The sequence below is a fragment of the Alnus glutinosa genome, chromosome 4, assembly GCF_958979055.1.
Source record: "Alnus glutinosa chromosome 4, dhAlnGlut1.1, whole genome shotgun sequence".
In the NCBI taxonomy this organism is placed as follows: domain Eukaryota; kingdom Viridiplantae; phylum Streptophyta; class Magnoliopsida; order Fagales; family Betulaceae; genus Alnus; species Alnus glutinosa.
The window spans coordinates 14212521-14237553 of NC_084889.1; the positions used below are offsets into that span (position 1 = coordinate 14212521).

General features: G+C 34.9%; 1 protein-coding gene across 1 annotated transcript; it reads right to left on the reverse strand.

Annotated features, from left to right (window-relative positions):
* Nucleotides 1-522: 522 nt before the first annotated feature.
* On the reverse strand, nt 523-24927 carry LOC133865286 (glutamate receptor 2.7-like). The gene is made up of 5 exons (XM_062301662.1): nt 24651-24927; nt 17272-18596; nt 16874-17186; nt 1383-1789; nt 523-1290 (listed from the first exon to the last, which is right to left on the reverse strand). Exons 1-5 carry the CDS (start codon nt 24913-24915, stop codon nt 670-672), a joined length of 2931 nt encoding a protein of 976 aa, XP_062157646.1. The 5' UTR covers nt 24916-24927; the 3' UTR covers nt 523-669.
* Between the last annotated feature and the right edge of the window lie 106 nt (nt 24928-25033).

The window sequence follows — 25033 nt, forward strand, 5'->3', positions numbered from 1 at the left end:
TGTTGTATATGTTACAAAGATGTAGATTTACAAATTCGATTTTCACCTATTTGGTTGAAGTGTCAAGTTGTTGGTGTACTATTGTAATGTCATGATTATCTCCAATAATAACCAATATTTTGAAGAATGTGTAATTAAGTCGTTGCTACCCCCACAATATTTAGATAGAATTTCTCGTGATTCATTAAGCATTTGACCAAAATATTTGTGCCAAGGTATAAAGCATTTATCCCTAACTAACAACTATATTTCTTATGCTTCAGGCGTAAGTTAATTTGAAAGGAGCTTGTTTCAAACATATTTGTACCTGTAAACACCATAATCAGTTAATGGGCCTTTGCTATTGGGAAAAAGTACGATTTTTAAGAACATCAAATTTTGACTTGTGGATTCTGCTACTGTTAGAATATCATTTTAGTGTTGTGATGCTATTGTGATTTGGTGAAAAGTATTGAAGAAACTATCAACGTTGTATTCCGAACAGATATTGTATACTAGCAGAACACATAGAATTAATTGGAAGTCGGAGCTATAATTACTTCTAATTAATACATTTTAAAACCACATTTATGTACGAATTTAGTCCTCCAATATGCAAGGAATACTACTCCTAAATGAAAGTATGATATTTGATGGCTTTGTATTGTTAGTTTAGACTGAAGATACATATTAACTGCTTTCATAACTTATTCCTGAGATTCTAGGTCCCTCTTGATTTGGGTCGAGAATTATCTCAATAACTGCTGGTTGTGACACTTGATCATTTGTATTGAGATCAGCGCATTCTCTACAAGGCGTTCCTGGATCTCCCAAGAAACCAAAGTGGGATTCTTGGCATGTTGAAGGGCTTGATGGACTTGCTGGGCAGTTGGTGTTTGGTGCGGGTTCGCTTGTGCCTATATCAATGTCACTTTTTTCTTCAAGTGCTCTTTTCCTAAAAGTATGCGAGTTGAGGTCTTTTTTGTCAAAGATTCTCAATGTAAGCCAAAATTTTCTTCGTATTGAGCCTTCTGAATTACCAAAACTTGTCAAGATTTGCCGCCTCTCCTTGTAAAGGAACATGCACACGGACACGATGAGGGCTGATAAGGAAGCAACACCGGCAATGAGGAATAGGCCCCAAAAGCTAGAGAGGCTGAGACTATCAGAAGAAACCTTGGGGTTGGAGTCTGGACAATTGGAATCTTTCCCTAGCCATGCATTTTCGATTTTTTTCATTTTCTCTCCTTCAGTCACATTTAAGATTGCCCTTGAAACATCAGCGATAAAAGGGGAACCTTTTGGGAAGACCTGGAAGTCATAAAAATAATAAAGAATCTACATGAGTAACTACATGCGTACATACATACACAAACACACACAAAAGAAACAAGAGAGCTTACAAAGCCAAAGCCATCAGTTTTGTATATTGATGCAACCATGGTATACTTTAAGCAATATTGTCCCAAAAAAAGCTTCATGTAAGGGATTTCATCAAAAACAGCAGCTATACCGCCATTTGCACTTCCTTTGGACAGAAGTTCATCACAATGATCTATAGAATTATATTGCTGAAGCTTACTTGTGTCAAAGTTCATTTCTTTTAGGATTCCTAAAACAAAAGAACCTTTCTGGTATCCGACATAATCCCCATTCTTAATAAGCTGGTTGATATCAGTAACAGTTGGCTGCAACAGTTTAACTGTTAAGAGTGACGTTAAACTTGCAGTATAGCTTTGAGTGAGTATGAGCACCACAAAAACCCATACAATCACCACAAACCTTGCACAATTGTTTAACACTGTCTCCCCTGTAAATTAAATGCAAAAGGGTTTTAGGAAAGAACAGAATTGCATTTGTATCAAATTTCAATCGCATCTAATCCAAGTATATATAGTTGTCAAGCCACAAACCCACGAGGTGATACATAACATATTTACTAATTGATATGCTAACATATATTAGTAATACACTAATATATTAATATGTTATTACCTAGTTAAGTAATAGGCTAGTAACATATTACATATTAATATGTTTAGTAATTCAATAATTAATATGTTTTATGTTAGTAATATATGCTAGTAACATATTCACTAATTAAGCTATTTTGATTAATACATACACATATTAATAAATATGATTAAGTATTATCATTAAATCATATGATTAAGCATTGGAATTGTCGATTCACTTGATTTTTCTTAGAAACAGATCTTAGATTACCAGTCCTTGTATAAGAGTGTAGATACTTAATTATTGTATAAGTATGAATTCGAATACTTATGTGAAATTATGTGATTATAATTTATACTTATAGCTTAATTTGTAATTATATATTATTATGAATCATATGATAATTGATAAGTATGAATCATATTTGTCATAAGTATCTAATAATAATATTTTGATCATATGATTATATTGATCATAGGATCTAAAGATTTATATAATTTTAGATCTTAGATCATATCGTGATCCATAATCTAACGATTCCTATAATAAAGATATATTGTGCCATATGACATAAGATTTAATATCATATAAATTGTTAGATCATATGATTATTTGATATAAAATCTAATGATAATACATATGATCATATCATCTTATGATATAAATTCTAATGATAATACTTAATTTGCGATTATAAGAAGTATATTGTTGATTCTAATGCTAATTACTTAATGAGATAATTGCACCATTGGTCCCTGTGGTATACCATAATTACAAATCACTCCCTATGGTTTAAAAAGTTCATGGGAGGTTCTTGTGGTAAACTATAATTACAAATCAATCCCTGGAGTCAAATTCCGTTAAATTTTTTGACAGATTCTGTTAAATGCCACGTCAGTGCCACATCAAATCAATAAGATGACGACACGTGTCTATCTTAATAAAAAAATATAAATTTATTAAAAAATAAATAAATAAACTTATTTTTTTTTTTAAAAAAATTAAAATTAAAAAAAAAAAACAAAAAAGGAAGGGGTGTCCCTTGTACCTACTAGGGGTGGCTCGATGGCCACCCCCGACCACGCGGCCACCTCTGGGGGTGGCCGTGGTCGCCCTAGTGGCTAGGGGTGGCCGCGGCCTCCTTAGAGGCTAGGGGTGGCTTGCCTGCTGGGGGTGGCTTCCTTTTTTGTTTTTGCTTTTTTTTTTGAATAAATTTATATTTTTTTTTTTATTAAGATGGACACATGTCACCACCTTATTGGTTTGATGTGACGTTAACGTGGCATTTAACAGAATCTGTCAAAAATTTTAATGGACTTTGACTCTAGGGATCGATTTGTAATTATAGTTTACCACAAGGATCTCCCGTGAACTTTTTAAACCATAGGTAGTGATTTGTAATTATGGCATACCACAAGGACCAATGGTGCAATTATCCCTTACTTAATTTGGGATATTACGGTATACCAATCACATTATCATTGTATATGATTATATGAATAATAATAATTATGCTTATTTATTATTCTATACTTAAGCTAAAGTAAGCTATAATTATTATTCAAAGTTATGTGCTTAGAATCTTAGATAACACTTAAATTTAATCAAATGAATTGTTAGATTAGACTTAATCATACAATGATACAAAATAAGTATTGTTGATATGATTATTATATTATATAATAAAGATACATTGTGCCATATCACCTAAGATTTTATATCACATAAATTGTTAGAAAATATGATCATATGATTGTATGAGCATTTGATATAAATTCTAGTGATAATATATATGATCATATCATCTTATGATATAAATTCTAATGATAATACTTAATTTTTTATTATAAGAAATACATTGTTTATTTTAATGCTAATCACTTAATTTGGGATTATACCTATCACATTGTCATTGTATATGATATGATTATATTAATCATTAATCAGATGATTAAGTATTAGAATTTTCATTAAATCATATGATTAACAATTAAAATTGTTAATTCAATGATCTTTAAATACTTAATGGATAAATCATATAAGATATAGCCATATGATTATCTTTTATCATTAAATTATATATTATATAGATATTTATAGATATAATTATATATTGTATATCAATTAGTTATTGTTACTTAATAATTAATATATATTGATTATTTTTAATTTTTTACTTAATAAGTAATATACTATATAAGTTATTTTTATTAATATATATCAGTATATTTATTAATAAATATGTATACTAATGAATATATACGAGTCATGCTAATAAGCGAGCCGAGCCTTATTATGAGTTTGTTTAAGAACTTTAAACGAGCGAGCCGAGTTTTAAACGCGTATGTGACGCGGGGCACAACTAAGATTGTTCTGACAACGTATGATAATAACAGAAACTAATAATTGAAGATTGAAAATGAAATTTAGGAAGAGATAAAATAACAAATAGGGATGAGAAAGACCCTAGTTGCCCTAAATAAGCAAACAGAGAAATAATTCCGAAAGACTTATATTTAATTGATACTTCAAAATAATATAGAGCTGTCTTTATTCAGGCAAAGTTAGAGTATTTTCCAAGCAGAATACTTGGAGAAAAGGAAAGAAATAAAAATACAAAAATAACCCTAAACTTGGAGACAAAGCAAAATACTTGTAGATAAAGTAAAATATATTATTCAAAAAATAACCTTCAAATATTTTGTATGATTCTTTCCATTCTTGTGCTGACCTTATTCAAAAAAAAAAAAAAAATCTTCAAATCTTATGCTTGATTTTCTCTAGTATCAATATGTATCGTTTAATAATCAAGTATAATTTCGTGTCCACGAACGACTCTTTTAATATGCAAGTCGTGCTTGAGCCGAGCCTAGGCGAGCTCAGAGTAGCTTTGTTTATTTACAACCCTAATTTCTACAGTACTATTAATTATAAATATCCTCACGCATACTCCCCCCAACAAGCAAAGTAATCTTGTATATGCTAATTATGTTAGGAATAATGTTACATTTTCGGTGCATTAATATATATATATATATATATATATATATATATATATATATATTTTGAGATTTATTAGAACATTGGGTATATCATTATATACACGTGTGTGACATTTATGCATATCTAGTCCTTAAGTTATGTTGAATATGGTTTAGGTATGTTAATGAGATTATCACACAGAAGATCTAAGCCATAACACTTTGTCACTTATAAACCCTAGCTCATAGTTAGTAATAGAACTAGGTATTCTATTTGAGGAGACCATAACATATCGATCATAATGATCTATCTCGATCATAAAAGTTGAGACTTTTGATTAATATGTTAGTGTTGTTACAATGTAGTAAACTGGACCACGTGAGTTGTGATTCTCTAAATTATTTTTAATTGAATAACTTGAACTTACGACTGCTTATAGCATTGACTCTCAATCCCGAGATGAATGTAAACTTAAATGTGAAGTGTAGGCCCTTTTGATACGTTTCAAAGTAAGACCTTTCATGTTCAATATCTTAGTGTATTGGGTGATCACATGTAGCATTGTGGGAAATCAATTTTTCAATATGGAATCCATAATCACTTTGATATTGTAACTATCAAAGAGATATGAAATATTTTTTTGAGATAAATTTGATGGGAATTGATTATTCGAAATCTTGGGCCTGAGTATTTAAGTAAGGAATTATCAAGATTTAATATAATCAATGAAATATGATTTCAAAAGTATAAGAATAATCAAGAGATTAGATCGGGAACTCAAGGATTAAGAGATAGTAAAATAAAGTTACAGTAAATTTTACATGACTTTAATTTCACTATGGATATTTCATGCAGGGGTCAAATACAATTATAACAAGTCAAGGGAGCTCTTGATTAATAAAATAAATACTAGAGCGCAATTTCAAACTTTTAGTATAATAAATTAATGTAATTAATGGTAACCTAGAAAAGTCATTTGATGACAAGTGTCCTATGCTCATTGGAGCTAGTTTTATTTTCCTTTTAGGTCATTTCTCAAGTTGATTATTACCCTTTTGGGCTTGACCTAATTGCACAAGGAAAAGACCTCATATGGCTATGTGTTTTGGAGGGAGAAAAACTAGGTTTTCCTAGTCCAACTTCAACGAGGATTCAAATGCTTATTTAAAGGGGTCTTGTGTGCATGAGAGCCCACATTCTTTGGTCTTAAATCATAATTGAGAAGAAGATCTTAAGGTCTCAAAACCCTAGCCTTGGCCATGCAATACAAAGTGGGAGACAAACCAAGCTTTATCTGATTACACCTAAGGTATGTGTTCATACCTTCTCTTGCATGCAATTTTATGTTTCGAAATTCTGGTGCTATGCTTTCATGGAGCTCATTTCTTGGAGATCTTCCACTATTTCTGATGTGATTAGTTTATATATATGTTTCCAACAATTGGTATAAGAGTGGGATTCATCTATTTCATGGCTTGGATTGAAGCTTTGATGAAAACTTCAGGACTTTTTGCAATATGCGACTTTCAACGCTTACTAGAATTTTTCTAGCAAGATTTGATGCGTGTTCTCTCATGTTATTTTTTCTTTGGGATGTTTAGAAACATGATAGAACCATAGTTTGATCATTACTTGAGGCTGGTTGCAAGATTAAATTATGTTTCATGTGATTACATCAAAATTGATATTTTTTTTTCAACAACTAGTTTTCATGTTAATAAACTCTGGTTTGCTCTATTAATGATGAAAGATTGTTTCTTTGATTGTTATAACATGTTATGAGCACGGCAATTTGCACACTTGTTGATCTTGGTGGCAATTCATTTATCAAAGGAACTAAGAAGACCAAGTACATCAGAAATAATAGTTGGAATTCTCCAATCAGATGTGAGGTGGGGTTTTCGAAGGCTAAGTATAACAGATAAAGAATCTATGTCAAGGAGAATATGTTGACAGTGACGAGCTCGGGTAGTTCTGATTACATGAATGATAACATGTACCTCTCGTACTGTGAAGTCCCAAGAAGGACCCAATGTATCTAAAGCAAAGAGAATAGACCCATCATAGTTTGTACTAATGGCGGCTAAGGCTAAGAAGGAGTTTGGGTTGTCTACATCAAAGTTAACGTTGATGAAGCTCGGTAGGGGGGACACCAGGGAATGGGATTGGGAATGAGGGCTTTCTAGGCTTTGTGGTGAGTGATGCTGGTAGCTAGTGTTCATTTTTTTTTTTTTTTAGAAGATCAAGGCAATTGGGATGAATTCATTGTGAAATTTGTGATATCTAGGCATCCAAATAAGGTCGATTGATGTGGTTGCAAAGTGCTGAAAATGATGTTGGGATTCAAGCTTAATATTGAGGATTAGTTTAGTGGGCCTAAAAATGATTTTGATCCAATCAATAATGTTTAGGCCAGCAAAATTCAAGGTGTCCAAAGGCCGTGGAGGCATCCTCCAGATTACTATAGCAAACTGACATGTGAGGAAAAGATGCTCATATGTTTCAATAGAAGAATCACATAGACGAAAATTTGAACAACTCTCATCCTCAAATGTTAGGAAAAGAGCTATAGTATATCTAGTGGGAAGGCAATTCCAAACAATTTTTCACATGAGGAGTTTTAGTCTTTGATGAATCTTAAGCTTCCTAAAGTTTTTTCATATGACGAGTTTAACCCTCTCTAAAGAAGTTTTGTGCAAAGTAAATAACATCCTCTTTAACTATGTGCTAATAGTGTTTAGAGAAAAGACTAGTCATCCCATTAGGGCTTGAGACTTCGAGATGTATTAGGCTAGAGAGGGATGAAAAGATCTTTTCTTTGGTGGGAGTGGCACAGAGTTTGATGTTTTCGTTCGAGGTGATGCAAGGGGTGAAGATTTGGTCAAGTTCAGAAGAGTGTGTGGGATTGTCCAAAGTGAAAATGTGCTCAAAATGAGAGACAAAGAGGTTATCAATGTTAGCACAAGTTATTTGAGTGATCCATGATCATATCAATTATGTTTTGTCTTCTGCATATGGTAGTAGACATGTGGAAGTGTTATATGTTGAGATCCCTACTAACCAACAAATTCTCCTTAGATTTTTGTTTCCAAAGAATTTCTTCTCTGAGTTGACATTCATTTAGGGAGGCTTTTAGTTGGTGTTGAATGAAAGTGGTTTCTGTAATGGGGTTTGTTTTTGAATGGCGTTAATAAAGGCTTTAATTTTTAGATGGAATGTTGGATATGTCCAAAACAGTCCATGTTCCATTTTGTGATGTCTTTTTTCACACCGTTTCGTCCCTGCTCATCTCAACCTGAGTGCTGACTGGCTGCCTTTACCTTCTAGCCTGGGTGAGCACCTTTTCTGGCATATTCTATTGATGTAGCTTGACTATCGACCGATGCCATCCTGCCGTTACGTTCTTTAGGAGAGTTTACTAGCCCTAAACCAACGGCTTGCAGCACCCTTACTAGTCATTGTCTTATAAGGGTTTCTTGGTTCTTGCAAAGCATAAAACCAAGAGTACCCATAAACTACTTTGATCAAGATTCTCTAATGATGAAGGAACTTGCTTTATCTCAAATCCAAAAGGCTTTGAAATGGAAAGGTTTGGCAATGAGGTGATTGTTGTCAGAGGTATTTGAGGAGGATAGAATTATGGTCAGGGGAAAAGGCTAGGAGGTGTGTGACAAATGCTTTAGGAAAAGAATGGCCTAATTCTCATTCTCTAGACCTCGGTCCAGCCTTTCTTTAATGTTGGCTAGGCCTTGGAGACCATTTGACCATGTGAAAGAGTTACCAGAAAACCCTAGGTCAACTAGTCCATTAGTTTCGAGGCAGCCTTTTAGACCTCCCTTGAAGGAAGAGGAGACGTAGTTTCCTTCTCTTTTTTTTTCCAAGGGAGATAATAGGTCATTGAAATTGCCTGACCAGAACCAAGTTCTAGCAAAATTGCCAACAATGGAATCAAGGGCTTTTCGAAAGGAACATTTTTTCAGAAGTTTGAGTGTGTCCATAAATAAGAGATTGAAGCCAAAGGTCAATGGGAAAGTCAGAGTTCATTATACTAGTGATATGTTTATTCAACAAAAAGGGTTCTATTTCTAGGAAAGGTCTCCAATCAAAAATCAATGCTCCTTTGAGACCAATAGAGGGAAACTAGAGAATTTCATAAAAGCCTAGTCTATTAAGTACCGAAGTTACCTTCTTTTCCTATACCTTGGTTTCGCTAAAAAAAATGCCATCCAGATTTTACGAATGGATCATTGCTCGAAGTGGTCTAGTTGTCGAGGGTCAAACTAAGCCTTGGTAGTTCCATGCTATGATCCTCATGGTGCCTTTGGGGGCATGATAAGGTTGGCCGCCTCCTCGACTGTTGTCTTCTTATGATTGGAGATGCTTGAAAGGTTTGAGCTAAAATTTCTTTTGAATTTCTTGATTTGTTGGAGAGATTTGAAAGTGGGATCCATACTACAAGTGTACACATCCGAGCGGGAAGGGGGGAACTAGGGTGAAGTAAAGGTGTGGGTGAGCATTTGGGGTAGGTAGTGGTTTTTTTGAAGGGAGGGCAGCATTTGTGATTGGGAGGGTGGGGAGAGGAAGGGGATGGCGATTGAGGGGATATAAGAGTTGGTAAGCTCACAATGGATTTAATATCTGAAAGGGTTTTTGTTAGGTTGGGTTGGGATATTTGAATGGTTGGGCTGGTATGAGATAAATTATTGGATGGGCAAGAAGGTCAGAGGGTTAGGCCCATTAGGAAAATCCATAAGTTCATCGAGAAAGGTAAGAGTGGGCTTATTGATTTTGTTGGGCCTAGACGGCACCAAAATCCTATATGGCTTTTGAAAAGTGTTGTCTTTGGCCTGCCTATGAAGATTTCTCTTCTCAAAATAGCCCATGAAGAAAATAAACACCATTTTCTTGATTTTCTTTGCAAAAAGGAAAATGCCTCAGGAAGTAAACGACGATCCTCCACAAATGCTGGCTGATTTATGAGGCTTCCTGCCATACTGTTCAAACAGTTACTTTATATCATTTGAATAGTAGGATTTTCCTTTCCTCCCACGTGGCTTTCTGCCAAATCGTTCGAATGGTTTCCATCTCATTCGAATGGTAGGATTTCCCTTTTATCCTACATGGAATCCTACGCATACAGTTCGAATGGTTTCACTCCACTATTAGAAGGATCTTGTCTAGATTTCACTAAGTCATTTTGCAAATTTCCTCCTTAAATCAGATTTCACTAAGTTATGTGCGTAAAATTTTTTTTTGAGCATAGTCATGGATTGTTGAAGTTAGATGGACCACACTGAAGGTAAGGTCTGTTTGTGAAATCGTTTGAGCATGGTCAGAGATTGTGAAGCTAAGCGGTCAGGGGCCATTAAAATGCACCATGTGAATAGATTCTTTTCGTGCACAATCTAGGATTGTGAAGCTTGTTAATTTGGGTCCATGCTTACTTTGCAGTTCGTAGGATCACACTAAATTATTATGGAAGATCTGCAATGTTTGGGCACAATGGAGAAGCTTAATAATTAGAATCATAGCATGTCACAAACATCCATGAAGTCATATTTGTTTAAGCAAGATCTTTGGGAGATTATTGGCGGTAGTTGCAATACACTTTGTACAAAGAATGTCGAGGGGCTCTGGAAGTAGAGGATTAAAGTTGGTAAATTTATGTTTGTGATTAAGATAACAGTTGAGAAGGAAATGCTGGAGTATATTCAAAATACCACCACACCTAGAGAAGCATGGCATATTCTTGATCACTCTCTTTTCTAACAAAATGATTTGCAAGCTTCAAATTCTTATCAATGGCCCAATGAGAGCTCACAATTAATTGGTATTTTGCAAAGGTAAAGTCTCTTTTTATGAAATCACTAAATTAGATCCAAATATTAAATTTAATGAGAAACATATTAGAATGATTATTATCCATGAGTTGTCCAAATATTGAGGACTTATAACAGTGCTTCAAAGTTGGCCAACCCAACCTTCTCTTGTGGTATTGAAAATGTATTTGCCAACCAATAACCTTTGGCCAAGCAAATGGTTTGGGTATGATTAAAGCACAAGGAAGATACACTTTTTGCTAGTAACAAGACAGCTCACCCCAAAGGACAAAGATGCATAATATTTAAGGAAAAAAAAAACACGAGGAAAAAGCTCTGTAAAGAAGGCCATTTGTAACGACCCATCCCAACGACACAATATTGTCCGCTTTTGGCTCCCCCAAACCAGATTTCCTAGGAGTTCACCCATCTTAGTACAACTCTTGCAGAAGCACGCTTAACTGCGGAGTTTTGATAGGTTCATGGTCATCACGGCTTTAAAATGCGTTGTTCAAGAATGGTGCGTTTATACATATAAGCACATCCCCATTCCCAGGCGATGTGGGATGACACAATCACCCCCTCTTGGGACCCAGCGTCCCTGCTGGCGACCCTCATGGGATCACCACATTCTTGGCATCCCAGCAGGTGCTCGCTGGCAACCTTCATGGGCTTGCGCACACTCCCCCCATCTCAGGCTAGGCAATTGCTCTGATACTATTTGTGACGACCCACGCCAACGACACAATATTGTCCGCTTTTGGCTCCCCCAAACTAGACCTCCCAGGAGGTCATCCATCCTGGTACTACTCTCGCAGAAGCACGCTTAACTACGGAGTTTTGATAGGTTCATGACCATCACGGCTTTAAAACAAGTTGTTCAAGAAGTGTGCGTTTATACATATAAGCACATCCCCATTCCCAGGCGATGTGGGACATCACACCAGGAGTTCGCAATCAGGGGGAGCTCCAAAGAATCAGCAAAGAGATGATCAACATTAAAGGAAAAATAAACATTTGAGTCAAAATATTAAATTCTTTAACTGTAGTCGAAAATGACACTATCCTCGAGTCTGTCAACTTAGGAGATTTAGCAAAATGAAACACAGTGACATTGAATGATGATCAAGACATGTATTATAATGAAGCTCATAAGAAGGAATGGATTTCAACTATGAAGCTATCAAACAACAATTTATCATCGATGAAAGAGCAATAAGTGTTATTGTATTTAAGTAAGGGAAAACACCATTGGCAGTAAACGAAACCGAAAGTAGTCGATTATGATGAAGTGGATAATTGACTTTAAGGTGAGCTCCAATCGTATAAGCAAAAGTAATTTGGGGGAACCAAAGGATAGCATGCAATCATGTCCTAAAACCATCGATGGATATATAACATTAATTAGTGAAATGGAGCAAGAGCCAAAGTCAGAAAGAGTGAAAAGCCCATGGAAGATTGGTGTGCTAGATGTAGTACATTTTAGTATTGAAGAATAAAAAGGGGAAGTGCCATTGCAATTGAATAAAAAGTTGTAAGCACAACATGGAGGAAAGTAATGGAAGAAGAAGTATTTGCATTAAAGATGACCATACTTGGGATATAGTTCCAAAATCAAAGGATGTTAAATCCATTTCCTGCCAATGTGTTGATAAAGTGAAGACTTTTTGATGTAGGGTGGTTTTCATCCATACTAGCCTTAATAAAAAGGTCATATCTTGAGTTTTTGACATCGAATGGCGGTAAACTTTGTGTCATTAAAAAGCTAATTTAAATGCATACAAAGTTATGTTTGATGACGTTAAATTAATTCAAATGTTTGTTGGGTGAAAACGGGCTACAAAGAGGAAACTGAAAAGTTAGACAAAAGCTGGCATCCTCAGTTGCAGTTCAAACTGTACTTAGGACGAAGTGCAATTTTACAAGTTCAAACTGAGAAATGGCTGCTGCAAATTTTTGTAATTGGCTTATTTTAGTGTTCTGCTAGGTTTAAGGTTTTGTTTACTAGAAATACATGTTATTGGTGACCTAAGAACACAACTTTTGATTTATTTTGGTTGATTATCAATAAGAAACACTATGAGAGTGTTTTTCTTTTCTATCATACTATACCTCGAAAGGCTCGAATCCTTGAGTGACTCTTGGTTTTGAAAAGAGTTGTGATTCTAGTTTTATTTGTCTTTATGAACCCATTACGTCGTGCTACATTACTTGTCAACATGGATTGAGTAAAAGTAAAAGGTAACTATTCTCTCAACAGTATGGATTGGATTATGATGAAACCTTTAGTCTTGTGGCCAAGATTACTACAATTTTATTTATTTATTTGTAGTATTGGTAGCTAGTAAATAATAAAAGTTATGGAGAGTGGATGTGAAGAATGCTTTCCCCTACATGAATTGTTAAATCAAAGAGAGATATTGCTGAGGGAGAGTGTTGAACAACGAAATCACTGCCTCTCTCTCCATCGCCTTTCTCTCTCTATAATTTCGCTCCATTGCCTATCTACTCAAGCAACCACTTCTTAGCGCTCAACACGCACTTCCCTTCCAATTAGTTTGTTTTACTTCTCCATCTTGCGTTTATATCTCTAGAATGTTCTTCCACTGCTTTTCTTTACCTCTTGCCACCTTCCACTGCCTCCCTTACCCAATCTATTTCTTTCCCTCCTTCTCATGTCTCTTCCTACCAGATCATGGCTAGCTCACTAAGTTGACTCAAGGACCAGTTGGAAAGTGTATAAAAGTCATATAATATTTACATATAAAACAGAATGGGCTATGCATATTAGTGTGTGTGAAAAACAAATCTCAAGAAAGAGTATGTTGCCACTAATGCATGAACGGTGTTGTATGTGTCTATGGGTGAGTGGTGAGATGTGTTGTCAGTGTGCGAGTAGTTTGTGAATGTTTGTGTTATATGTGTCATAGTACAAGAGAAATTGTGTCTATTGTGTGCCGGTCAAAAGTATTGTCTGTCTCACAACTCAAGAGAGAAAGAGTATTATGTGTTACAGACTAAGAGAGAAAAAGTTTGTAATAGTAATTGAGATTTTGTTTTGTTTGTTTGTTTTGTTTTGTTTTTTGTTTTTTGTTTTTTTGTTTTTTGTTTTTTTTTGTTTTTTGTTTTTTTTTGTTTTGTTTTGTTTTTTTTTTTTTTTGTGAATGTGATATACTTGTATCATTCATGTATACTAGTGATTTTCTAATATAAATTTCTTATTTTATCATACCTGTTGTCCTTTTTTTTAATACCCTGAATATTTATTAGGGTTAAATAAGCCTTAATCAGAGTTGATGTGGGTTTGGGATTGGACAAAGAGGTAATTTTTGATTTTGTGTTATGACCTAATGTTCGACTAGGGTTACCAAAAGTTCGATATTACAATACACAGAAAGTTTGAATCCTCAGTCAACGAACGTTTGACGACTTGATGTATGTCACTATTCAAGCATCAACTGTGTCTGAAGGTACATCAAACTTTCGGCCTGGGACAACCAACCTTCTGACCAGGGACCACCGAACGTTTGATTTGACCAAAAACCGTTGGATAAAACTGTACACCAAACGTTCGACTAAGTGACCGAACTTTCGACGTTTGGTAGTAATGTGTAAGAACAAGTCATTCTTATCTTCAGACACCTCAAGCCTATAAATAACACCACCGTCGCCCCTTTCACCTAATTTTTGCCCATTCCTTCAATGTGATCCTCAAGTGAGAGTGAGAGTGAGAGATTGTTTTGGAGAGAGAGAATGAGCTCTCTTGGTTCTTGTTCTTCTAAGGAGGTAACATTCCTAGCCCTACTCTTTTCTTAAGTTGTTATTATGTTGTTTAGTTAGTTTTCGTGCCCAAACTTTTGGTTTACTATCTCTATTTGGTTTTTTTATTTTAATAATATATTATTGTTTGATTAATATTTTGATGAGTTTGATGTGCCAAGTTCGGCATGAAGGTGTTATTGAGGCTTAGGATTCTGTTAGAGATCTTATTCAGACATTAGGACTTGATTAGAAGTGGTTTTGTGGCTTTTAGGTTTAGAAATGGAAATTTGCCTCAGCACCAAATGTTTGACCCTGCACTAGACGAACGTTTGATGTCGAGGCCGAATGTTTGACCAACGGGCAGAAAGCCTATTTCGAGCTTATTTAGGGTTAGGGCTTGTTTGGCTGGGGATTAGAACTGATGAAGTGATGCTAGGTCTTTTCTTAGATTTCGAGGTTGTGGAGCCTTAAGAGGACTTTATGGTGGAGTTTATGATATAAACTCACACGGAAAACTTGTTATTATATTTTTCCCGTATAGCATGATTATTTTTTGTACCAAACCTACATGTTTACAACTCATATGAAATATACTTTTGATTAATGTGAACTCTATTTTGTGAAAATGAGTGATTAATGACAAGATAATAAAAATGATGAGTTTGTAAAAGCATGCATATAAAAGACGGTGAAGATTAAATTGTATCGTATGATATGGTACACCGGTACGTACGGGATAATGACCATGGGCTTACTATATAGGTTAACCCTATGTTCAAAGGTTTATTTTTATATTTTGGCCTTGAATCCAATTGTTTTTGTGATCGGCGCAAGCATGCTTGAGTGGTGGTAACTATAGACAAACGTCATTAACCTATACACCATGTGTATTATTACTCACCAAGTCGTGGACTTATACTTGTATCTTTTACACCTATGAAACATGTTTTGTTTTTGTAGTTGGACCACCTTTAAATGTTGGATTCGAGATAAACCTCAAGGCTGATGTGGTTGTTTGGTGTAGTGATATTGATCCGATTATGCTTGAGGACTGATTCCAGGATTGTCAAGATCGCTCATGGTAAGTAGAACTTTTGGGTGATGTTGTAGGCTTAGCATTTAAGGCTTGATTGTGTATTAAGGATTTAGTTTGGATCTTTTATACCGATGATTTGTATAGTGTGATTTTCAATTAATGTGATGACTCTTGGTAGATGCTTTGGTTGTAATTAATGTTGATAGAATATTTTATGATTATGCAGGGTAGTATTCTCTTTTTGAGGAGTAGAGATCCCAGAGTCTTATTTCTTGTGAAATGGAACTGAGAGGCAAACTGTAAAGTTAATCACAAGTTAATTAATTTCTCGAGGCGTTACATTTTTTGGTCTCTCCACGTTTGATTCAACACTATTAAACCGCTAATTGACTTTTATCCCTTATATACTCACCTTAAGAATTTATATTAGTATCTCTAATTTCCTAATTAATCATATTTTATTTACTTATAATCTTCTTTTGCTTAATCATATACCACAAGAACATGCTGGCTATTATAAAACTATTAGGGGTAATTACCTTTTTCCCCCCATGAACTACCAAAAAATGCGCAATGCCTCCATAAACTACCAACTCGATCGAAATAGAGCATTCAACTACCAAAGACAACCATTTTTCCCCCCTTCCGTCAGTCAAAGGGGTTAAAACAAACGGTCAACGGGTCATGTGCCGTTTTATATGGGGGCATGTTGGAAGATGATGGTAGTTTATGGGGGGAAAAGAGGAAGATGGTGGTAGTTCAAAGGGGGAAAAGAGGAAGAAAATAAGGGTAAACGGCGTGTGACTGACGGAAGGGGGGAAAATGGTTATCTTTGGTAGTTGAATGCTCTATTTTGGTCGAGTTGGTAGTTCATGGGGGCATCGCGCATTTTTTGGTAGTTCATGGGGAGAAAAGGTAATTACCCCAAACTATTATTTGTGTTGACCAACAATAATAACTCTAATTTCCTAATTAACCATATTTTATTTACTTATAATCCTTTTTTACTTAATCTTATACCACAAGAACATGTTGGCTATTATAAAACTATTATTTATCTTGACTAACGATGATAGAGGATGTAATAAGCAATATATATATATACACACACACACAAATTAGCACAGTAGCAAGCAGTTAAGCAGGTTGGATAAGTAGTAAATTATTCTAGAAGAATGCAAATTCCATACTTTCTAGTTTCTATGAAAGAATTTTTTAAAACTATAATAGGCATACAAGTGTTTGAACGTGGTATATTGTGCATAGGCCTTGTATTGTATATTTGAATTGCTTCTTACTATTATATAAGAAAAATTAGAACATAATAAATGGAACTTACGATGTGCAAAAACCATGGTGGAGAAGGCGTACCACAAGCTTGTCCCAATCTGATGCGAGGGAGGCCCGCGAAAGTCATCATTTATCCTGTGTTCAAGAACCCATACCACAAAGCCTATGAAGACAAAGAAACAACCACTTGTCATCCAAAGGTCCCAAGTTAAAGGCTTCAAGAACACCCATGCGTTTTTCGTCTTGCTGTCTTTGACTGGCACGACCATTGATACTCCAGATTCTGTGTATGGCAATGTGAAGTCCACAAAGTTAGACCTGTTTGCTATAATTGTTGTATCTCCTACCACAGCGTCGTACTTCTGTTAAGAAAATTATTTACTTCCATCATTTCTATAAATAATATTTATTTTAGTTGTTAAAAATAGTAAGAATATTTTTACCGACCTTAAGATATACTTGATAGACCAAATCATTATAAGTACTGGCGCTTGTACCAAAAGGAATGAACTCGTAGCTAACAGTGTATGGCAATGTTCCCATTACAGTGTTAAAGACATCTATGCAATACCCAGTGACCTTTGTTGTGTTAGTGCTAGGATCATGCGTCACCTTAACAAATTCACTAAAACCATTCTTCAATGGAACTCCTATTCGCAGCTTCTTCCCATTTGTTGGAATCTCCCAACCTTTGGGGACAGAGCTTGAATCACCTGGCCATATAATAGGTCCTAGATTGTTCTTTGAAATGGAATATGTGCTTGTATTCATCGAATTCAATTTTCTTACCAATCCTTTTTCTGGAGTCCAGAATGCAACCCCCCTTTCTCCATTACCATTCACATTAATTATCTCAAAAGTTGATGATTGTAGTTGCCCATTAACAAGACTGAAATCTCCAGCAAGGCCTGTAAATCTTACACCCAATAATGCTTCACAAAGTTTCAGGCCATTTTGAGAGACCTCGATAGTTTCCAAATCAGTTAAGTTGCTTGAAGCATATGTCTTTTCAAATCCAATATTTGTTATCCCAGCTTTCTCAACTGCCCTGACTAGTGCGGAAGCAACATCATAAGCCCATAAGCTAATAACATCCAGTTTAGCATCAATAAATTTTGGATTGTCTTTTCGGAATTTTCTTTTCCATCGAATTGTAAAATCTTCAAGCTCTTTTGTTTTTGGAACATAAGTCTTTATACCGAGTACCCCTTGCATTGAGTCCATGACCGAAGGTTCTATGGAAGTAAATGAATTGGCTATCCCTTTGGTAATGATCCAAACATAACCTTCTCTCATCATTCCAATTTCTTTTGCCTTGGTGAAAAGCCGAGCACTAAGATTGGGTGGCATGTGCACAATGAAGACTCTTGTTTGCATTGTCATCAACTTGTAAAGTTCTTCACCAATTTGGTCTTCTGTGGCCGATGTAGAAATGACACTTCGGTATGGGATACGAGCATCAATCTCTTGCAAGGCATCAATCAAGTAGGGTATTATACCTTTCCCGTAACTATTGTCTACATAGATTGGCACAACTTCTCTCCATCCAAAAGCTTGAATAATTTCACTTATAGCTTTCACTTGAGATGAGTCATTTTGAGCGACTCGAAAAAAGTATGGACTTCGAAGGGAAGTAAGAGAAGAGCTTGTTGCTGAGAATGATATAATGGGCACTTGAGCTTTCTCCCCTAGATCGATGACAAAGTTGGCCTGCATTGAGTTTTGTGGCCCTATGATAGCTTGCGCTTCTGCATTTTTTATCAGGTATAGAGCTGTACATTTGTCAAAAAGAAAGAGAAATTTGATTAAATGTCCAATCGAACCCAAAATGATTGGCCATCGGGCATAATTGTGCAAGTATAGTGGTATTGACAAGCATTCAAAAAGATTACATACGATACTTACTAGGTGCTAAAATAGAAGTTTTAGTTTTCTCGGAAAGGTTTATAACTTGCTAATCATTGGAGAATAATTAGTCTTGGAGTTATTCCATGGATATGGTTGACAACAAACCCAAGCAAAAGTTTACTTTACTGTATAGGGGTTTCTCAATTGATAATGGAGAGTCACTGATTGATTGTTTCCAAATCCAAGAAGGGAAGTTTCCAGTTAGATACTTGAGGGTTCCATTGATATCGAAGAGATTGACAGCAGACGTTTGTAATATGTTAATTGAGAAAGACTTTCACAAATAAAAATTCCACATAATGCTTCATGGAGTTGGAGAAAAATTTTGAAGCTTCGTGATACCATGCACAATGGACTTTATCAAGTTCAAGGTAGGAGATGGAAGTAATATACATTTTTGGTTGGATTGGTGGCATCCAGATGTAATTTTATATACAAGATATGGTCACATGGTAGTGTGACAATGAGGGTTGTAGATCAACCTATATATTAGGATTATATCTTAAAGAGAAGTATATTGATCTAGTACTGCCAAAACTTTGAATGCTATTCGATCCAAACTCCCATTAGTTAATTGGTGGAAATTAGTTTGGTTTCCTATTGCTATTCCTATGCATGATTTTATTTTGTGGCTGGTTGTAAGGGATAGTTTATCAAAAGGTGAGAGGATGCTGAAATGGGCATTCAAGGGAGATGTGTTTTATGTGTTCTGCAGAAGCAAAATGGAAGGAAGGGGTGCTTCTCTTGTATCAGCTCTGTTTTTTACGTTACATTGTTATTGTTAAAATATTAACTAAGTTTGATTAAATATATTATATTTTATCAACTTAAATTTTTGAAACAACTGATAGTTTAATATGGTATCAAAGTAAAGGTTTTAAGTTCCAATTCAACTCTACAATTTACCATATTTCAATTAAATAGTTTACGTATTAATCGTTGTTCCATTTAAAAAGAATAGTCACTTAACATATGCTCAACAGGAACCTCGAGGAGCCATTTCATAGTCCAAATTGAAGGTTGTATATATTACTTATATTATTTACAAATTATGAGTTTACTCATTTAAATTGGATAAAATGTCTTCAAAGCACAGGAAAGACATGGAATAATTCTTTGTGAATTGTGAGATACCACCGTAAAGAGACAATACACAAACGGGAAAAACATGGGCGGTCTGCTTTATAGTCCAAAGGCTACTACTAACATTTAACCTGCTTCATGCTTATGAGAACTGATAGCCTATCACATAACCATAAGCTGAGTCCAGTCAACTTCTTCTTATTCAAAATCATGGGTTTCACAATTAATCATATCGTGATAGCTACTTACTCCTTTTGCATTACTTTATTATGAATTTTCCCACTTTAATGAACCGACAACCTTCTTATCAAGGGTTGCTATCTTTTTTTTCTTTTTCTTTTATTTATTTTTTTATAAAAAAAATTATTCTTTTTCATACATTCTTTTATAATTTATTGGATCGAAATATAAGGAATTCTTTTTGCCTTTAGTTTTGAGTCAATTGCAATCATAGTACCCAAAATCTTTTTGATGCTTTTTAGTATTTATCCCATTTATATTAGTTAGCTGCTGTTAAGTAAAAAAATATTTGATTTTTTTTTTTCTAATTATATCTGATTTATTTCTATTGTTAGTTAGTTATATATTGTCTTGTTTTGTGAACTCTAAGTGTGATGGAGTAACCCGGATCTCTTCAAGCCCATGAAGAAAGGCTCAACAAGAAGAAAGAAGAGCCATTGGAACAGGTTCTAGCTACAAAGATATGTTTCAAAGATAAAGAAAAAGAACAAGAAATGAGTCAAAGAGGACAAGACCGTGGACAAGGACGAAGCCGTGGCCGTGGTAGAGGAAGAGGAAGAGGCGGACGTAATAGTTTCAATTACGAAGAGAGATGTCAAGCATCAAGAGGATGAGGAAGAGGAAAAAATTTGAAGCAATATGGAAGAAGGTATGATAAATCTCAAGTTAAATGTTATAACTGCCAAAAATATGGTTATTATGCTTGGGAGTGTAGAAGCCATACTAACAATGTTGAAGAGAAAGTTAATTATGCTGAAAACGAGGAAGCGGAGCCCACTTTGTTGATAGCTTATAAAGGAGAAGAAAGAGGAGAACGCGGCAAACAACCATATGTGTGGAGACAAAAACAAGTTTGTGGAGCTTGATGAATCGGTGAGTGGGAATGTTACTTTTTGAGACTTGTCTAAAGTTCCAATAGAAGGGAAAGGTACAATCTTAATCGCTTGAAAAATGGAGAACATCAATTTATTACAAATGTTTATTTTGTTCAAAGTATGAAAAGTAATATTTTGAGCTTGGGACAACTCTTGGAAAAAGACTATGAAATTCATATGAAAAATTGTAGACTTTTACTAAGAGATGACAAGAAGAATTTGATAGCCAAAGTTCCCATGACAAGCAATAGAATGTTTTTATTAAATATTCAAACGGATGTGGCTAAATGTCTTAAGATTTGTTTGAAAGATTCATCTTGGCTTTGGCATTTAAGGTTTGGACATGTAAATTTTGGCCGATTAAAATTGTTGGCACAAAAGAAGATGGTGAATGGCTTGCCTTCCATTAATCAACCGGATCAACTTTGCGAAGGATGCCTTGTCGGCAAACAATTTCGGAAAAGCTTTCCAAAAGAATCTACTACAAGAGCAAATGAGCCTCTTCAACTTGTTCATGCGGATGTTTGTGTACCAATTAAGCCATCTTTATTCGGTAAAAACCGTTACTTCCTCCTTTTCATTGATGACTTTAGTCGAAAAACTTGGGTTTATTTTTTGAAGGAAAAATCTCAAGTCTTTGAAGTTTTCAAAAAATTCAAAGTCTTTGTAGAAAAACAAAGTGGTTATTGTATTAAATCCTTGAGATCCGATAGAGGAGGCGAATTCACATCTAATGAATTTAAAGAATTTTGTAAAGCAAATGGAATTCGTCGTCCTTTAACGGTTTTGAGATCGCCACAACAAAATGGTATTGTTGAAAGAAAGAATAAAGCAATTCTCAATATGGCTCGAAGCATGTTGAAGACAAAGAGAATGCCTAAAGAATTTTGGGCGGAGGTTGTTGATTGTGCTGTATATTTATCAAACCGTTGTCCTATAAAAAGCTTATGGAACAAAACACCACAAGAAGCATGGAGCAGAAGAAAGCCAAGTGTTTCTTATTTGTGAGTTTTTGGAAGCATTGGCTATACACACGTACCGGATCAAGAGCGGTCCAAGCTTAATGATAAAAGCAAGAGGTACATTTTCATTGGCTATGACTCAAGTTCTAAAGGCTACAAGCTTTACAATCCAAATTCTGGCAAAATTGTAATTAGTAGAGATGTGGAGTTTGATAAAGAAGACTTTTGGGATTGGAGCACTCAAGAGGAAGAAAAATATGATTTATTTCCTTTTCATGAAGAAGAAGAAGAGCCAAGAAACGAAGAGTTTACTACACCTTCTCCATCACCAACAAATTCTAGTACACTGTTGTCATCATCTTCGAAAGGAAGTTCTAGTGAAATGCCACCACACATGAGAAGTCTCCAAGAACTTTATGAGGTAACAGAGAATTTAAATGATGATTTAACTCTCTATTGTCATTTTGCAGATTGTGAACCAATAGGTTTTGAAGAAGCGGTGAAAGATGAAAAATGGAGGAATGCCATGGATGAGGAAATTAAAGCAATTGAAAAGAACAACACATGGGAGTTGACGATTATTCCAAAAGAGCAAAAACCCATTGGAGTGAAGTGGGTATTCAAGGCAAAGAAGAATGCTAAAGGAGAAATCGAGAGATACAAAGCAAGGTTGGTTGTCAAGGGATATAGTCAACTACCCGGCATTGATTATGGTGAAGTTTTTGCTCCTGTTGCACGGTTGGAAACCATAAGGATAGTAATTTCTCTTGTAGCTCAAAATAAATGGAGATTTATCAAATGGATGTAAAATCCACTTTCTTGAATGGAATTCTTGAAGAAGAAATTTATGTTGAACAACCTATGGGTTATGTCATCAAAGGAGACGAGGAGAAAGTTTTGAAGTTGAAAAATGCGTTGTATGGCTTAAAACAAGCACCAAGGGCATGGAATAGTAGAATTGATAACTACTTTTAAAAGAATGGCTTCATCAAATGTCCTTATGAATATGCTCTTTATGCTAAGGTGTGTGAAAATAGAAATATTTTTCTTGTTTGCTTGTATGTGTATGATTTAATTTTTACAGGCAACAATCCAAGTATGTTCGAGGATTTCAAGAAAGCAATGACTCAAGAATTCGAAATGACAGATATTGGTCTCATGTCCTATTATCTTGGAATTAAAGTAAAGCAAATGGAGAAATGAATTTTTATTTCTCAAGGAAATTTCGCAAGAGAAATGCTCAAAAAGTTCAAGATGAACAATTGCAATCCTGTTAGCACTCCGGTAGAATGTGGAATTAAATTGTCAAAGCATGAAGAAGGAGAAAGGGTGGATCCAACAATCTTCAGGAGTTTAGTTGGAAGTTTGAGATATTTGACATGCACAAGGCCGGATATTCTCTATGGAGTTGGGCTTGTTAGTCGTTATATGGAGTCACGTACCTACCATAACTCATTTCAAGGCGGCTAAAAGAATTCTTCGTTATGTCAAAGGTACAATTGATTTTGGTATACTTTATCCATCTTCTAGTGAATTCAAACTTGTGGGCTATAGTGATAGTGATTAGGGTGGAGATGTGGATGATAGAAAGAGCACAACTGGATTTATTTTTTATTTGGGGAGTTTGGCATTTACTCGGAGTTCTAAAAAGCAACCAATTGTGATGCTTTCAAGATGTGAAGCTGAATATGTTGCCGTTACATCATGTGTTTGTCATGCAATTTGGTTGGGGAAATTGTTGAAAGAGCTACACATGCCACAAGAGGATGCTACGGAAATTTATCTTGACAACAAGTCGGCACTTGCATTGGCAAACAATCCGGTATTTCATGACCGGAGCAAACACATCGACACAAAATATCATTTTATTAGAGAGTGTATTGTCAAGAAGGAGGTACAACTCAAGTTTGTGAAGACTCATGATCAAGTTGCGGATATTTTTACAAAGCCCCTAAAGAATGAGAGTTTTAACAAGCTACGAGCATTACTTGGAGTTACTAGAAATTAAGTTTAAAAAGGGGTGTTGAATAATAAATTTAATTTTAATATTATTTATTTGAGTCTTTTGTTATCCTTGTAAGTTACTAAGTGACTTGAAGAGGTTTTGTCCTTTGAGTTTTCAAGAGTTATTTTACATAAGAGTTATATGTGAGTTATTTGAGATGTAAATGAATCGAGTTAATGTGAAGAGGTTAGAAGGGTTATTTGTATCCTATAAATATCCATATAAGCAAGTTATTTTTAATCAAGTTGAGTGAAAGAATACAAAGTCCTCGATCAATTTATTGTCTCTCTTCTTTTTCATTCTCTCTCTCTTAGTGTGTGTGTGATTTTCAATTTCCAACAATATATAGTCAATTGAAAGACTTTTTCAAGTTTTTTATTCATCTTATGTGATTTTGAAAATGGGTTTGTTGAACTTGAAAATTCAGTCATTGAACATGAATAAATGGAATAAGTAAACAATTGAATTGGATTCAATTTGACGAATTATTAAATACTAAATAGAATAACCAAAACGAATTATTAAATCTTTCTCTTTGATGTTATGACATGTCATGGCCGGTGATGAAGCTCTTTAACGATATCTTCATGCATGATAGTGGGCTTCATCCCATTAATCCAATGCTATAATCGCAGAGAGTTTTAATCCCTCAGGAAGAACATATTCGAGGAAGTGAAATGAAATCAAAAGCTGTCATTTCTAACGTAATGATTAACAAACAAAAAAAAACACAGAGATCGAGAGAGAGAGAACCTGCAGCAGCTGCTCCAACAACATCGCTTTTGGAGTCCCTGGCGGTAAGTCTCAGCCTAGTTTTGTAGTAAGAATGAGAGGCATAGAAATCTGAAAGAGCCATATTGATGCAACTCCAGCCCATCTTCCCATTCCATGTATCCAAGTCAAGAACTACACCAACGTTTACTGGGACCGTCGTGTTTTGCCCCTTGGCCAAAAAGAATCTTTCAGAAATAATAATGAAGAGGAAAAGAGAAAAATAGAATCTGGTATTGATCTTCATGATGATGTTTGAATATCTTGGAAGCTTGGATGGCCTAAAGTCAGACGAACTCTTATTTATATATAAATAAGAGAGGTAGGACTTGAAAAGTAGAGAATCGATAGTAACCGTCCCCTCT

What these genes read in the sequence shown, in the direction of transcription:
- LOC133865286 (XM_062301662.1), bottom strand. Translation starts at nt 24,915, where the DNA reads ATGAAGATCAATACCAGATTCTATTTTTCTCTTTTCCTCTTCATTATT. An exon ending in TGTTGGAGCAGCTGCTGCAG is followed by an intron (nt 18,597 to 24,650) that starts GTTCTCTCTCTC and finishes ACAAATGTACAG; the next exon opens with CTCTATACCTGATAAAAAAT. An exon ending in CACCATGGTTTTTGCACATC is followed by an intron (nt 1,790 to 16,873) that starts GTAAGTTCCATT and finishes TTTAATTTACAG; the next exon opens with GGGAGACAGTGTTAAACAAT.